At 41.0% G+C, this 17271-nt stretch overlaps 1 protein-coding gene across 1 annotated transcript in view; it reads right to left on the bottom strand.

Moving 5' to 3' along the window:
- The window catches only part of LOC106562791 (A disintegrin and metalloproteinase with thrombospondin motifs 7), a 158760-nt gene that overhangs the window by 115881 nt on the left and 25608 nt on the right, over positions 1-17271 (bottom strand). Inside the window, exon 8 of the mRNA XM_082957946.1 lies at positions 1695-1838. Within this exon, the coding sequence (XP_082814072.1) occupies positions 1695-1838 (144 nt within the window). The remainder of the gene's footprint in view (positions 1-1694; positions 1839-17271) is intronic.

A 17271-nucleotide genomic window follows, 5' to 3' on the forward strand; every position in this document is an offset into this window, starting at 1 on the left:
GCCGTGATTGGGAGTCCCATAGGGCGGCACACAATTGGCCCAGCGTCGTCTGGGTTTGGCCGGGGTAAGCCATCATTGTAAATAAGAATTTGTTCTAAACTGACTTGCCTAGGTAAATAAAGGTTAAATAAAATAAATGAAAATATAAAATCTGAGCAACAATACTAATGAAGCCTGATTACGAACCTGAATTCTGGGAATGTCAGGTAAATATTTATTTAATTGCTGTCACGTTCTGACCTGTAAAGGTGTTATTTGTTCGTGTTTAGTTTGGTCAGGACGTGGCAGGGGGTATTTGTTTTATGTGGTTCAGGGTGGTTTTGTGTATGTGTCCAGGTAGAGGGGTATTTGATTTATTAGTCCAGGGTTTTAGTTATTGTTTTCTGTTAGTTTATTTCTATGTTCTGTCTAGTCATTTGTATTTCTATGTTTAGTTAATTGGTGTTGGGGCCTTCAGTTGGAGGCAGCTGTCTATCATTGCCTCTGATTGAAGGTCCAATAATTAGGGGTGTGTTTGTATTGTGGATTGTGGGTAGTTGTATTCTGTTTTGTGCTTGTCACATGGCAGAACTGTTAGTGTCGGTTCTGTTAATTGTATACGTGTTTATTTTGTTTCTCCTTCTTATATATTAAAAATAGAAGATGAGTATACACTTCCCTGTTGCGTCTTGGTTCTCCACACACACGACAGTCGTTTCAATTGCTATCCTCATTCAAGTCTGAGAGGCATGCATCATCACTAAAAGATTCTATTAAGCCTGTCTAAGCCTCAGAAAGCACAGCGTACGATCCTCCTGTGAAGCTGATAGAGCTTACAAGAGGTATTTAAATGTTTTTTCACGCTGCAAAATCACAAATAAAGCAGAAAGCATGTCTGTTGTAGTGTGACAAAGTATACATCTTTCAGTATGTTTGCATTAAGCTGGAGACACAGTCATGTCTTCGAAAATAACAAATAACATATTTCATGGACACAAACCTATGACCGGAAAGGGTGTGAAATAGATCCTTTATCTTAGTTTACTTAGGAACCAAACACGTCTCTGACGCTTGTCTCTGAGTCTCAGATAGATTGGATGGTCGTAAGCAGTGATGAGGTTTTGTCTATTGATCTGTGATTGAAACATTCTAAGTACCATCCACATACAACCCTCTCATATCCAGGCTATTTGGGTAGATGGTAGATTGAAAGTGGATACATCATTGGTGGAACTGCTCAATTTGAAAGCATCAAGCAAGCAACATGGAACAAAGAGACCATGGGACAATTAGAACGCACTCATAATCAGCGCATTTATCCGGTACATATTCCATTAGGTCCTTATTGGGGAGTAGTTGTATTATGGATTCAAGGGCCATCAGTGGAATTCTAGAATAGGGAGTTAGAGACAAGTAGTGGTTTGAAGGGGGTGAGAAGAGAAGAGCGAGAGAGAGAATAAAAGAGAGAAAGACAGATGAGACGGAGAGAGAGGCAGAAAGAGAACAACAGATAGTGGGGAAATTATGTTTGCATTCTGTTTTCCTTTGGGAACATTGCATTAACCCTATCAAGTTCATTTAAACCTGATTGAATGGTTTTCTATATACTATAATTTGCATTATCATTACAAAGTCTGAGAGAGAAACAGGGAGAAACGTAGACAGAATGATGAGGTCATCAGTGTAGGACAATAGAATTAGGAATTTGAACTCACTCGAGGAAGCGGGTGATGTACTGGCGGCTGCAGCGCGACCAGCTGGGGGTGGAGGTGCCATACAGGAGCTGTGGAGACATGATGAAAGGTCTTTTCCCAATCGGCTCACAGTCATTGCCGTTCCCATCATGCTGAATCCCAAAGCTGCGGCATAGAAGCACATCCCACAGAGAGAAGGGAGAGTGAGTGGGCGCTGCATGGACAATTTGACATGTACACAGATATATAGGAATATATAGACACACACACACACACACACGTCTGCACTCAATGGCAAACACACACACACACACACACACACTACACAGAGACAACACAGTGAGTGAACAACTATACAATATAGTATCCATTCTCAAATATACAGTATACATCGACTGGACAAAACATTAGGAACATGGATTGAAGTGGATTTAACAGGTGATATCAATAAAGAATCATAGCGTCACCTGGATTCACCTGGTCAACCCGTCATGGAAAGAACAGGCATTCCTAATATTTTGTCCACTCAATATATACACACACAGCTGATGCAGAGTGTATATTGAGGGGCCACTGCCTAGACAGGCTGCCTAGACCCACACTTTAATAAGCACACGTATGAACATACACATTCACACAGTAGAGACAGACATGTACTGTATACACATCAAATGCTGCCAGAGCCTGCCTTGGAAACCGCACAAAATCCTTTGACCAACATGTCTGGCAGCAGTCTTGGTGTCTTTGTAGTGGGTAGCATAGCCCGCTAAGCTAATGCGACACATTGCTTTCATCAGTCGCCGGACTTCCGGATCTCACACAAGCGTTAACCGACCCAGTCCCATTTACCCCCTATGGCCACTGAGTGGAGTATTTAGAAACCAATCTGAATCACACCAGGGGGCTTAGCAATATATGGCACCACCAACCAATATCACAGCTTCACTCTGTGACGGTCTAAAGACTCCAAGGCGAGGGCTGAAGCCTCAAAGACTAGGTAAACTCACTTTTAATTGTATTTACATACCCTGTTGCTGTATATAGTAAAGGGCCCCTTTCCAACAAATGCCTAAGTCAGTGCTGGTTCAGTTAAAGCTCTTTCAGTGCTGGTTCAGTTAGAGCTCTTTAAAAAAGTGGGACACGTATAGAGACATGCTATGCATTGACTGGAGTTGACCTCAACTACTATCAAACTCTATTAGGTTTTGCATTCATACACAGCATTGATAAGGTCCACTCCCTTTGAATTAAGGCTATGACATTGACAATGATAAAACCTGACGGGGTGAGATGTTTGTCCCTAATGGAATAAACAGATGTATCTTCAATCACCTTCATCCCAAGAGAGTGGACCTTCATTTTCTTGTTATTGGGCATTTGGATCTACATACCACAGAGCGAATTCATTTAACTTGTGTGCTGCACGACTTGTTTTCTGACTTAACTAACTTGAATCACAGCATTCTAATTCTACACTATACTTAGATTGCTTGTCCAATGATTTTTTATACTATTTAATTTTGAACTATAACCATAAAACATTTGCATAACTTAACATTAGTTTGAATGAGTACCATAGGAATACAGCGGAAGATGTTAAAAATGGTCCTGCTCCTTGGCCAATCAAGCTACAAGACCAACTTAACAAATATGTTCAAGCTATCTTAACATCAAATTATCAACTATAATTATATATAATGTGCATACAGTCGTGGCCAAAAGTTTTGAGAATGACACAAATATTAATTTTCACAAAGTCTGCTGCCTCAGTTTGTATGATGGAAATTTGCATATAATCCAGAATGTTATGAAGAGTCATCAGATGAATTGCAATTAATTGCAAAGTCCCTCTTTGCCATGCAAATGAACTGAATCCCCCCCAAAATTTCCACTGCATTTCAGCCCTGCCACAAAAGGACCAGCTGACATGTCAGTGATTCTCTCGTTAACACAGATGTGAGTGTTGACGAGGACAAGGCTGGAGATCCCTCTGTCATGCTGATTGAGTTCGAATAACAGACTAGAAGCTTCAAAAGGAGGGTGATGCTTGGAATCATTGTCCTTCCTCTGTCAACCATGGTTACCTGCAAGGAAACACGTGCCATCATCCTTGCTTTGCACAAAAAGGGCTTCACAGACAAGGATATTGCTGCCAGTAAGATTGAACCTAAATCAACCATTTATCGGATCATCAAGAACTTCAAGGAGAGCGGTTCAATTGTTGTGGAGAAGGCTTCAGGGCGCCCAAGAAAGTCCAGCAAGCGCCAGGACCGTCTCCTAAAGTTGATTCAGCTGCGGGATCGGGGCACCACCAGTACAGAGCTTGCTGAGGAAGGGCAGCAGGCAGGTGTGAGTGCATCTGCACGCACAGTGAGGCGAAGTCTTTTGGAGGATGGCCTGGTGTCAAGAGGGGCAGCAAAGAAGCCACTTCTCTCCAGGAAAAACATCAGGGACAGACTGATATTCTGCAAAAGGTACAGGGATTGGACTGCTGAGGACTGGGGTAAAGTTATTTTCTCTGATGAATCCCCTTTCCGATTGTTTGGGGCATCCGGAAAAAAGCTTGTCCGGAGAAGACAAGGTGAGCGCTACCATCAGTCCTGCGTCATGCCAACAGTAAAGCATCCTGAGACCATTCATGTATGGGGTTGCTTCTCAGCCAAGGGAGTGTGCTCACTCACACATTTTCCTAAGAACACAGCCATGAATAAAGAATGGTACCAACACATCATCCGAGAGCAACTTCTCCCAACCATCCAGGAACAGTTTGGTGACGAACAATGCCTTTTCCAGCATGATGGAGCACCTTGCCATAAGGCAAACGTGATAACTAAGTGGCTTGGGGAACAAAACATCGATATTTTGGGTCCATGGCCAGGAAACTCCCCAGACCTTAATCCCATTGAGAACTTGTGGTCAATCCTCAAGAAGCGGGTGGACAAACAAAAACCCACCAATTCTGACAAACTCCAAGCATTGATTATGCAAGAATGGGCTGCCATCAGTCAGGATGTGGCCCGGAAGTTAATTGACAGCATGCCAGGGCGGATTGCAGAGTTCTTGAAAAAGAAGGGTCAACACTGCAAATATTGACTCTTTGCATCATTGCCTTTGACACTTATGAAATGCTTGTAATTATACTTCAGTATTCCATAGTAACATCTGACAAAAATATCTAAAGACACTGAGGCAGCAGACTTTGTGAAAATTAATATTTGTGTCATTCTCAAAACTGTTGGCCACGACTTTACATTTGCATAAAATAACTCACCCCCTACTGCTATTGACCCATAGAAACGCATTGAAAACAGATTCACTACATGCAAAAACAGATTGTCCTCAAATAAATATCAAAACAAAGATTGTTCGAAGTGTCTGTCTTATATCTGACAGACATAAGAAAGATCAGGAAATTGTTTGTCACTAAACCGTCTCCATATATACTGTACTTCCATTCATTTTTTTTGAGTCTTGTGGGGCATGTGGGCGTCCTAGAGCAAAAAAAACGACATGTACAGTACCAGTCAAAAGTTTGGACACACCTACTCATTCAAGAGTTTTTCTTTATTTTTACTATTTTCTACATTGTAGAATAATAGTGAAGACATCAAAACTATGAAATAACACATGGAATAATGTAGTCACCAAGTCCATATTATGGAAAGAACAGCTCAAATAAACTAAGAGAAATGACAGTCCATCATTCCTTTAAGACATGAAGGTCAGTCAATCCAGGAACATTAAGAACTTTTAAAGTTTCTTCAAGTGCAGTCGCAAAAACCATCAATCGCTATGATGAAACTGGCTCTCATGAGGATCGCCACAGGAAAGGAAGACCCAGAGTTACCTCTGCTGCAGAGGATAACATCAGAGTTACCATCAGAAATTACAGCCCAAATAAATAAGACACATCTCAACATCAACTGTTCAGAGGAGACTGCATGAATCAGGCCTTCATGGTCGTATTGCTGCAAAGAATCCACTACTAAAGGACACCAATAAGAAGAAGAGACTTGCTTGGGCCAAGAAACACGAGCAATGGACAGTAGACCGGTGGAATTGGTCTGGAGTCCAAATTTGAGATTTTTGATTCCAACCACCGTGTCTTTGTGAGAAGCAGAGAAGGTGAACGAATGATCTCCACATGTGTGCTTCCCACCTTACTGGTGACACTGTCAGTGATTTATTTAGAATTCAAGGAACACTTAACCAACATGTCTAGCACAGCATTCTGAAGTTATACGCCGTCCCATATAGTTTGCGCTTAGTGGGACTATCATTTGATTTTCAACAGGACAATGACCCAAAACACACCTCCAGGCTGTATAAGGGCTATTTGACCAAGAAGGAGAGTGAGTCTCTCATCAGATGACCTGGACTCCACAATCACCTGACCTCAACCCAATTGAGATGGTTTGGGATGAGTTGGACCGCAGAATGAAGTAAAAGCAGCCAACAAGTGTTCAGCATATATGGGAACTCCTTCAAGACTGTTGGAAAAGCATTCCAGGTGAAGCTGGTTGAGAGAATGCCAAGAGTGTGCAAAGCTGTCATCAAGGCAAAGGGTGGCTACTTTGAAGAATCTCAAATCTCAAATTATATTTGATTTGTTTAACACTTTTTTGGTTACTACATGATTCTATGTGTGTTATTTCATAGTTTTGATGTCTTCACTATTATTTTACAATGTAGAAAATAGTAAAAATAAAGAAAAACCCTTGAATGAGTAGGTGTGTCCAAACTTTTGACTGGTACTATACGTGTTTGTGAGAGTCTCACCTTTACACAGATGGGTCATATTAGTGTGTAGCCCCAACTATTCGGACGCTACAGACAGAAGTTAGCAGGTCGGCTGTACCGACTTCAGATGAGTCTTGTGTGGCCTGTGGTCGTCCTAGAGCAAAACAACCGACATGTAGGTGTAAGTCTCCTCTTTCCATTTTCGTTCTGAAAAACACCGCTCTAGCTCTGTCACCTTTCACCGCAGAAGTGTTACCTAAGCGGATGTGGTGGATTGTGATACATCCAATGCAAAAAAAAACAGATCTCTAGCTTAAACTGACAGATTATTAAATGTGTTGTATTATGCTAATTCGATTTTAGCAGGGGCGAGGACAGCGACCTTTGGGGGTTTAAACCATTCAAGCTAGAGACACCAAACCAACTTTCTCATGTTAAGGCTATCCTAACTTCAAATTCTTAAAAACGTTTATCAATTATAACCATATAAACGTGCATTAATTAGCATAAAATAACCTACCAACAGTAACTCTTAAACCATTCAAGCTAGAGACATCAAACCAACTTTTACATGGTCAGGCTATCCTATCAATCAATCAATTCTTCACAAGTTAGCAAGAACACCACATTTTCTTCAGGAAATGTACTTTTCTACTTTATAAAAAAAAGGTACTTACTTTGACTGTGATATGTGGTTGTATCACCTAGCTATGTTAAGATGAATGCACTAATTGTAAGTCTGATAATGACTAAAATGTAATAAATGTATTGTGCATTGTATTCGGCAAATGTGACAAATAAAATTTGATTTGGAACAAAGTTTCTTCTGGTTGTGATTTTTTTTCTTTCTCAAACTGCCTTTTCTGCTCAATAAAAGCACATCATTGAAATCAAGCTCTCTCTCTTTTTCACTCTCTCTCTCTCTCTCTTTCACTCTCTCTCTTTCACTCTCTCACACTCTCTCTCTCTCACACTTTCGCTCTCTCACTCTCTCACACGCTCTCACTCTCTCACGCGCTCTCTCTCTCTCACGCTCTCTCTCTCATGCTCTCTCTCATGCTCCCTCTCTCTCATGCTCCCTCTCTCTCATGCTCTCTCTCTCTCATGCTCTCTCTCTCTCATGCTCTCTCTCTCTCATGCTCTCTCTCTCTCATGCTCTCTCTCTCATGCGCTCGCTCTCTCTTTCAAAATCAAATCAACATTTTATTAGTCACATGCACCCTAACAAACAATGCAGTATGAAAAAATATGGATATAAATATGGATAAGAATAAGAAATAAAAGTAACAAGTAATTAAAGAGCAGCTGTAAAATAACAATAGCGAGACTATATACAGGGGGGTACCGGTACAGAGTCAATGTGTGGTACACCAGTTAGTTGAGGTAATATGCACATGTGGGTAGAGTTATTAAAGTGACTATGCATAGATGATAACAACAGAGAATAGCAGCGGTGTAAAAGAGGGGGGGGGGGGGGCAATGCAAATAGTCTGGGTAGCCATTTGATTAGATGTTCAGGAGTCTTACGGCTTGGGGGTAGAAGCTGTTTAGAAGTCTCTTGGACCTAGACTTGGTGCTCCGGTACCGCTTGCCGTGCGGTAGCAGAGAGAACAGTCTATGACTAGGGTGGCTGGAGTCTTTGACAATATACCTGACACCGCCTGGTATAGAGGTCCTCGATGGCAGGAAGCTTGGCCCCAGTGATGTACTGGGCCGTTCGCACTACCCTCTGTAGTGCCTTGCGGTCGGAGGCCGAGCAGTTGCCATACCAGGCAGTGATGCAACCAGTCAGGATGCTCTCGATGGTGCATCTGTCGAACTCTTTGAGGATCTGGGGACCCATGCCAAATCTTTTCAGTCTCCTGAGGGGGAATAGGCTTTGTCGTGCCCTCTTCACAACTGTCTTTGTGTAAGTTTTCGGTGGGAATACATTTTCTGAACATCACACGCCAATGTAAAAAGCAGTTTTTTGATATAAATATGAACTTGATTGAACAAAACATGCATGTATTGTATAACATAATGTCCTAGGGGTGTCATCTGATAAAGATCATCAAAGGTTAGTGCTGCATTTAGCTGTCTTCTGGGTTTTTGTGACATTATATGCTAGCTTGAAAAATGGGTGTCTGATTATTTCTGGCTTGGTACTCTGCTGACATAATCTAATGTTTTGCTTTCGTTGTAAAGCCTTTTTGAAATCGGACAGTGTGGTTAGATTAACGAGAGTCTTGTCTTTAAATAGCTGTAAAATAGTCATATGTTTGAGAAATTGAAGTAATAGCATTTCAAAGGTTTTGAAAATCGCGCCACAGGATTCAACTGGCTGTTGCGTAGGTGGGACGATTTCGTCCCGCCTAGCCCAGAGAGGCTAGCTAACCAAGATAGCGACAAGCTAAGCTAGCTAGTGCAGTTCTTGTTGGACAATTTCAGTTGAAACTGGACAGAGAAAGGTCTGAGTTCACTTTTAAAATGACATTTATTAGGCCTCCCGAGTGGCGCAGCGGTCTAAGGCACTGCATGACGGTGCTTGAGGCCTCCCGGTCAATTGGAATAGCGTCGTCCTGATTAGGGGAGGGTTTGGCCGGCCGGGATGTCTTTGTCCCATTGCGCTCTAGCGACCCTTTGTGGCGGGCTTGGCGCCTGCAAGCTTACTCCGGTCGCCATGTGTACAGTGTTTCCTCCGACACAATGGTGCGGCTGGCTTCCGGGTTAAGCAAGCATTGTGTAAAGAAGCAGTGCAGCTTAGCAGGGTTGTGTTTCGGAGGGCGCATGGCTCTCGACCTTCGCCTCTCCCGAGTCCGTACTACCAGTTGGATATCATGAAAATGGGGTAAAAGTAAAAAAAATGAATACAAAATAAACATGACAACTGGAACGGAACGATATGACGAGTCATGTAAACTTGTTTCTGCTTACTGACTGGACATTGTATCCAGTCAGTTTCTATCTCTTGCGATGATGCAATGCAACTATGTTGCAGGCAGTTTTTTGAGGTTGAGGGTGACAGGTGGACATAAATTGCATCCAGGTTGCTTCGTATGACATCAGCTTTAGTGTGAAGAACTCAATATCTGAGTGCGTTGGCACATGTGACTTACTGTACGTGTGAAGAACAATATCTTAGTGTGATGTTGTCAACAAAGAAGATCAAAAGGTGTTGGATACCTGTAATTGGTAGCAGAGAGACATGAGATATCAGACAGAAGCTTTAGAGCTTTGTTTGGGCCACCTGGGTCTGTTTTTCCTCTTTCCTATCTTCCAAAATAGAGAAGCCATTTTTGTTGTAGACTACTCTTCACTACCCACTGAGCACACCACATCATTTCAACCTGGATAATTGGGTAACATTTGGGCTGAGACGTTGGATAAATGAGATTCACCCACTCAAAAATTACAGCTAAAATGTTGAATTTCCAATGTGTTACTATTCTATCAACCATCTATAAGCACAACCAAATTCCAATGGAAAAGTTGTCACCCAAATGTCAATCCCTGCGCTTCAAACATTTAAAAGGACAGCAAAGCTCAAATGGGAATACAATGTCAGATATGTTGTTTATTTATACATCAGATTGCGTTATCACTGTGCTTCATCTAATAGCAGAACCAAATGACCTGGATTACAGTTGAGATTACATTAAAAAGTACATGGTGCAAGTGATCAATTCTGTTGGAGATTCTGGTCAGATTATTGCAGGAATTGTGAAGATTTCCACCCGACCTGCGATGACCTATTCATGCCATCTCTAACATACACACTTTATATGATTACATAGGAAGACATTTATATAGTTGCAGTAACCTCACAATGTGGCCATGGATGTGTTACTCATTTTAAGGTTGATTGTTACATTAGTTGGTAACTCAAGGCCATTTACTGTATTACAAAAGTAATATTGAATTGTGTTTGGTTGACAAGGCATCAAAATATTACATTTAAAGAAGATGTATCTGCTGCTTGGATAGTTCCTTCTGAGCCACTGGCTTAATCACATTCTTTCACTTTTATTTTTGGCTGAGTTGAAGACGTGAATCCAACATATCATTTGAGAACTTGTTGACAACTTAATAGGATAGTTATTGTATTTCAAAAGTGATATTGACTTGTCTTTGGTTGTCAACAAAACCAAATATCACAATTTGAAGGAGATGCATCTTCTCCTTGGATAGTTCCATCTGAGCCACTGAGTCTGGCTTTAATTCCAGTTTGTCTACAAATTAATCATTGATATGTTGGATTCGAGTTTCCATCTTGACCAAAACTTTAAGTTAAAGAATAGGACTAAATCAAATCAAACTTGAAAAAATTTGAACTGATTTAGCTTTATTTTTTTACTTAGATATCAACTACTAATTTGTATATCAATTTGTTGACAAACTGGAATTAAAGCCAGACTAAGTTAGTGGCAAAGATGGAACTATCCAAACAGACGATAAAACCCCTTCAAATGTTGATATTTGGTTGCGTTGACAACCAAACAACTCAATATAACTAAATATAATTACATTTTAAACCAACCAGAGCGTGAAACCCTAGGCCTATGTATTGTCTACTTTTAGTTGAAACTGGGTTAAATTGAAAACATAGCTGTTGATGACTTTGCAAATGCTATATAGGTCTCAATAGCATCATTGAAGATATGAGTGATAAAGTATGGTCACGTTTAATTTACTCTGTTAAACCTACTCTATGGAATTAGTTCGATAGCAACAGTAAATCTATTTAGTTTTTAAGTGGAGGTCTCTCAACAATCATTCTCAGGATAGCACATTGGTAATAGTCAGTGACAATTATTCTAGCTAAACTGGGCTTGGTTAAAACCCTGGATTGGAGTCCAAAGGGTAGCTTCTAGATAGATCAATTCTCCAGTAGGAGGTGCTGCACAGCCTATTGTTTTTTTCTCCTGATAGTGGAAATAACGTTAAAGATCTGACGTTGTTTAAAAAAAGGTACACATTCAATATATTTTGTTGTTTGAATATGTTGAAATTTGGTTACCATGATGACATAATCCTGTGGTTGAAATTTCACCCTCAATACAACAGTTTGCATTGATTACTTTTTTCACATCCAATACATTTTCCACGTAGATTCCACATCACAATACGTTGACAAATTACGTTGAAAAAACGTTGATTCAACCAGTTTGTGCCCAGTGGGTAGTCATCACTGGAAACAACTTTGAATTGGAAAGAAAAACAATAACAGGTATTCCCTGTAGCTCAGTTGGTAGAGCATGGTGTTTGCAACACCAGGGTTGTGGGTTCGATTCCCACGGGGGGCCAGCACAGATAAAAAATGTATGAAATGTATGAAATTGTATGAAATGTATGCATTCACTACTGTAAGTCGCTCTGGATAAGAGCGTCTGCTAAATGACGTAAATGTAAATGTAAATGTAATGATGCGGAACGCATCACAAACCCTGACAAACTTTTACAGATGCACAATCAAGAGCATCCTGTCGGGCTGTATCACCGCCTGGTACGACAACTGCACCGCCCTCAACCGCAAGGCTCTCCAGAGGGTAGTGCGGTCTGCACAACGCATCACCGGGGGCAAACTACCTGCCCTCCAGGACACCTACAGCACCCGATGTAACAGGAAGGCCAAAAATATCATCAAGGACAACAACCACCCGAACCACTGCCGTTCACCCCGCTATCATCCAGAAGGCGAGGTCAGTACAGGTGCATCAAAGCTGGAACCGAGAGACTGAAAAACAGCTTCTATCTCAAGGCCACTGTTAAACAGCCATCACTAACATAGAGAGGCTGCTGCCAACATACAGACCCAAATCACTGGTCACTTTAATAAATGGATTTAATAAAAGGTATCACTAGTCACTTTAAATAATGGCACTTTAATAATGTTTACATTTCCTACATTACTCATCTCATATATATAATGTATTTCATACCATCTTTTGCAACTTGCCTTTGCCGCACGGCCATCACTCATCCATTTATATATATGTACATATTCTTATTCCATCCCTTTACATTTGTGTGTATAAGGTAGTTGTTGTGAATTTGTTAGATTACTTGTTAGATATTACTGCACTGTCGGAACTAGAAGCACAAGCATTTCGCTACACTCGCATTAACATCTGCTAACCATGTGTATGTGACAAACAAAATTGGATTTGATTTGAGTGGGTAGAATGTGTTTGCTGGTTGAACAAAAACATGAAATATGCAGTGAGGAAGAAATTGTGTTTTTTAAATTAGATGTTCTGTGTATGTTTAGCTAGTAAGGTGATGATTTAGCGAATCCCTGGGCACATTGACAGGACATGTTTTTTTTTGTTGCAAAAGCAGAATTTAAATATCGTATATATATATGATAATGTTATGCATTTAATGCATTAAACATCGAAGTGCTGAGAAGAGGGCAGAGAATATTCCATGTGTTCATTAATAATTAAAATACTGTCGCAGTAAGGACCATTTTGTGCCACTGCAAATAATTTCATGAAGAATAAGCAGATAATTCATTAATTGTCAAATCTAGACGTCAAGCCATTCAAATATTACATTAATTGTCTTCTTGATTGATAGCCCCAGACACTCAAACACACAACGCATACAGTGCCTTCAGAAAGTATTCATACCCCTTGACTTATACCACATTTTGTTGTGTTACAGCCTGAATTAAAAAAAAGGATTAAATATATTTTTCTCACCCTGTCTACACACAGTACCCCATAATTACAAAGTGAAAAAAACATGTTTTTAGACATTTTTGCTAATTTATTGAAAATAAAATGCAGAAATATCTAATTCACATAAGTATTCACACCTCTTTGCTATGACACTCCAAACATAGCTTCCTTTGAACATCCTTGAGATGTCACTACAACTTGATTGGAGTCCACCTGTGGCCACTTCAATTGTTTGGACTTGATTTAGTGCATGTCAGAGGAGAAACTATACCATGAAGTCCAAGGAACTGTCCGTAGATCACAGAGAGAGAATTGTGATGAGGCATACAGTAAGCTCCAAAAGTATTGGGACAGTGACAAACGTGTTGTTGTTTAGGCTCTGTACTCTAGCACTTTGGATTTTAAATGATATAATGTCTATGAGGTTAACCCCCCCCCAAGAAATTCTAACCTCTCAACATTTCAATTACAACCTGGGAGGTTGCCATTTTTGGGAGGGTATGATATTTGTGCTAACCTCTCCGGTTTTAATTGAAATGTTGAGAGGTTAGAATGTCTTGGGGGTTTGACCTCATAGTCATTGTATCATTTTAAATCCAATGTGCTGGAGTAGAGAGTCAAAACAACAACACGTGTCACTGCTCCAATACTTTTGAAGCTCACGGTATATCTGGGGAAGGGTGTAAAATATTTTCTAGATTGTTGAAGTTTCCAAGAGCACAATGGTCTCCATCATTTGGAAATTGAAAATAATATGGAACTACCCAGACTCTGCATAGAGCTGGCCGTCCAACCAAACTGAGCAACCGGGCAAGAAGAACCTTGGTCAGGGAGGTGACCAAAAACCCAATAACCACTCTGACAGAACTATAGAGTTCATTGGCTGAGATGGGAGAGCCTGCCAGAAGGACAACAGTCTCTACAGCAATTGATCAATCTGGGCTTTATGGTAGAGTGGACAGACGGAAGCCACTCCTGAGAAAAAAGCACATGACAGCGCATCCGGAGTTTCCTAAAAGGCACTTGAAAGATTCAGATAAGGCAAAAGATTCTCTGGTCTGATGGGACAAAAAATGTAACTATTTGGCCTGAATGCAAAGCGATATATCTGGATAAAACCAGGCACAGCTCATCACCCTTCTAACACCATCCCTACCGTGAATCATGGTGGTGGTAGCATCATGCTATGGGGATGCTTTTCAGCGGCAGGGACTGGGAGACTGGTAATGATAGAGGGAACAATGAATGAGCCAAATACAGGAACATCCTTGGTAAGATGCTACTTCAGAGTGCAAACGACCTTGGAATGTAAACATTTGCACCAGTCTAACAGGACAATGACCCCAAGCATATAGCTAAAGCAATGCTGGAATAGTTTCAGAACAAGAATGTGAAAGTCCTTTAGTGGCTCAGCCAAAGCCCAGACTTGAATCCCATTGAAAATCTGTGGAAAGACTTGAAGACAGCTGTTCACCGCCGCTCCCAATGTAACTTAAGAGTTTGATAAAATCTCCAAATCCAGTTGCGCAAAGCTGATCCAGACATACCCAAAACAACTCAAAGCTGATCCAGACACATACCCAAGACGACTCAAAGCTGATCTCAAAGCTGATCCAGACACATACCCAAAACAACTCAAAGCTGATCCAGACACCCTAGACGACTCAAAGCTGATCCAGACATACCCTAGACGACTCAAAGCTGATCCAGGCACATACCCAAGATGACTCAAAGCTGATCCAGACATACCCAGGACGACTCAAAGCTGATCCAGAAATCCCCCAGATGACTCAAAGCTGATCCAGACATCCCCCAGATGACTCAAAGCTGATCCAGACACATACCCAAAACGACTCAAAGCTGATCCAGACACCCCCAAGATGACTCAAAACTGTAATCGCTGCCAAAAGTGCTTCTACAAAGTATTGACTAAAGGGTGTGAATACTTATGCAAATTAGATATTTATGTAATAACAAAAATGTCTAAAAACATGTTTTCGTATTGTCAATATGGGGCATTGTGTGTAGATGGGTGAGGATTTATAATTTTATCTATTTTGAATTCAGGCTGTAACACAACAAAAATGTGCAATACTTTGTGAAGGCACTGTAACACTTAACATTCAACCCGTAATCGCAGAGAATATGGCAAATCAAACACATCCAACCAAGTGACACATCCAACCACCAACCATGTGACACAATAAACCATGTGACACATCCAACCATGTGACATACCACGTGACAAGTCCATGGAGAATAAGAGCACCTCCTCCAAGCTGCCCACTGCACTGAGGCTAGGAAACACTGTCACCACCAATAAATCTGCGATAATTGAGAATTTCAATAACCATTTTTTTACGGCTGGCCATGCTTTCCACCTGGCTACCCCTACCCCGGTTAACAGCCCTGCACCCCTCACTGCAACTTGCCCAAGCCTCCCCCATTTCTCCTTCACCCAAATCCAGATAACTGATGTCCTGAAAGAGCTGAAAAATCTGGACCCCTACAAAATCAGCAGGGCTAGACAATCTGGACCCTCTCTTCCTAAAATTATCCGCCGAAATTGTCGCAACCCCTATTACTAGCTTGTCTTCAAAAGCCAAGTTAACAAACAGATCACAGACCATTTTGAATCCCACCGTACCTTCTCCGCTATGCAATCTGGTTTCAGAGCTGGTCATGGGTGCATCTCAGTCACGCTCAAGGTCCTAAACGATAGCATAACCCCCATCGATAAGAGACAATACTGTGCAGCTGTCTTCATCGACCTGGCCAAGGCTTTCGACTCTGTCAATCACCACAATCTTATCGGCAGACTCAACAGCCTTGGTTTCTCAAATGACTGCCTCGCCTGGTTCACCAACTACTTCTCTGATAGAGTTCAGTGTATCAAATCGGAGGGCCTGTTGTCCGGACCTCTGGCAGTCTCTATGGGGGTGCCACAGGGTTCAATCCTCGGGTCGACTCTTTTCTCTGTATACATCAATGATGTCGCTCTTGTTGCTGGTGATTCTCTGATCCACCTCTACGCAGACGACACCATTTTGTATACTTCTGGCCCTTCTTTGGACACTGTGTTAACTTCTTTGGGATCTGGGGGAAGTATTGAGTAGCTTGGATGAATAAGGTGCCCAGAGTAAACTCCCTGCTACTCAGACCCAAAAGCTAGAATATGCATATAATTAGTAGATTTTGATAGAAAACACTCGGAAGTTTCTAAAACTGTTTGAATGATGTCTGTGAGTATAACAGAACTCATATGGCAGGCAAAAACCTGAGAAAAAATCCAACCAGGAAGTGGGAAATCTGAGGTTTGTAGTTTAAGTGATTGCCTATCCAATATACAGTGTCTGTGGGGTCAGATTGCACTTCCTAAGGCTTCCACTAGATGTCAACAGTCTTTAGAACGTTGTTTCAGGCTTCTACTGTGAAAGGGGAGAGAATAAGAGCTGTTTGAATCAGGGGTCTGGCAGAATGCCATGAGCTAAATCATGCACACGGCCGTGAGCGTGAGCTGCGTTCCCTTTCATTTCTAAAGACAGGAATTGTCCAGTTGGAATATTATTGAAGATTTCTGATAAAAACAGCCTAAAGATTGATTCGATACATCGTTTGACATGTTTCTACAAACTGTAGTGGATTTTTTTAAACTTTTCGTCTGGACTTAATGCCTGCGCCTTGTGCATTTGGAATATAACTTTATCGAACAAAACAAACATTTATTGTGGAACTGGGATTCCTGGGAGTGCATTCTGATGAAGATCAAAGGTAAGTGAATATTTATAACACTATTTCTGACTTTTGTTGACTCCACAACATGGCGGGTATGTGTATGGCTTGTTTTGGTGGCTGAGCGCTGTACTCAGATTATCACAAGGTGTGCTTTCGCCGTGAAGCTTTTTTGAAATCTGACACAGCGGTTGCATTAAGGAGAAGTGTATCTATAATTCTATGCATAACACTTGTATCTTTCATCAAAGTTTATGAGTATTTCTGTAAATTGATGTGGCTCTCTGCAAAATCACCGGATGTTTTGTAGGCAAAACATTACTGAACATAACGCGCCAATGTCAACTGAGATTCTTGGATATAAATATGAACTTTATTGAACAAAACATACATGTATTGTGTAACATGAAGTCCTGTGAGTGCCGTCTGATGAAGATCATCAAAGGTTAGTGATTAATTTT

This window comes from Salmo salar, chromosome 11 (assembly GCF_965601325.2).
Source record: "Salmo salar chromosome 11, fSalSal1, whole genome shotgun sequence".
NCBI lineage: Eukaryota > Metazoa > Chordata > Actinopteri > Salmoniformes > Salmonidae > Salmo > Salmo salar.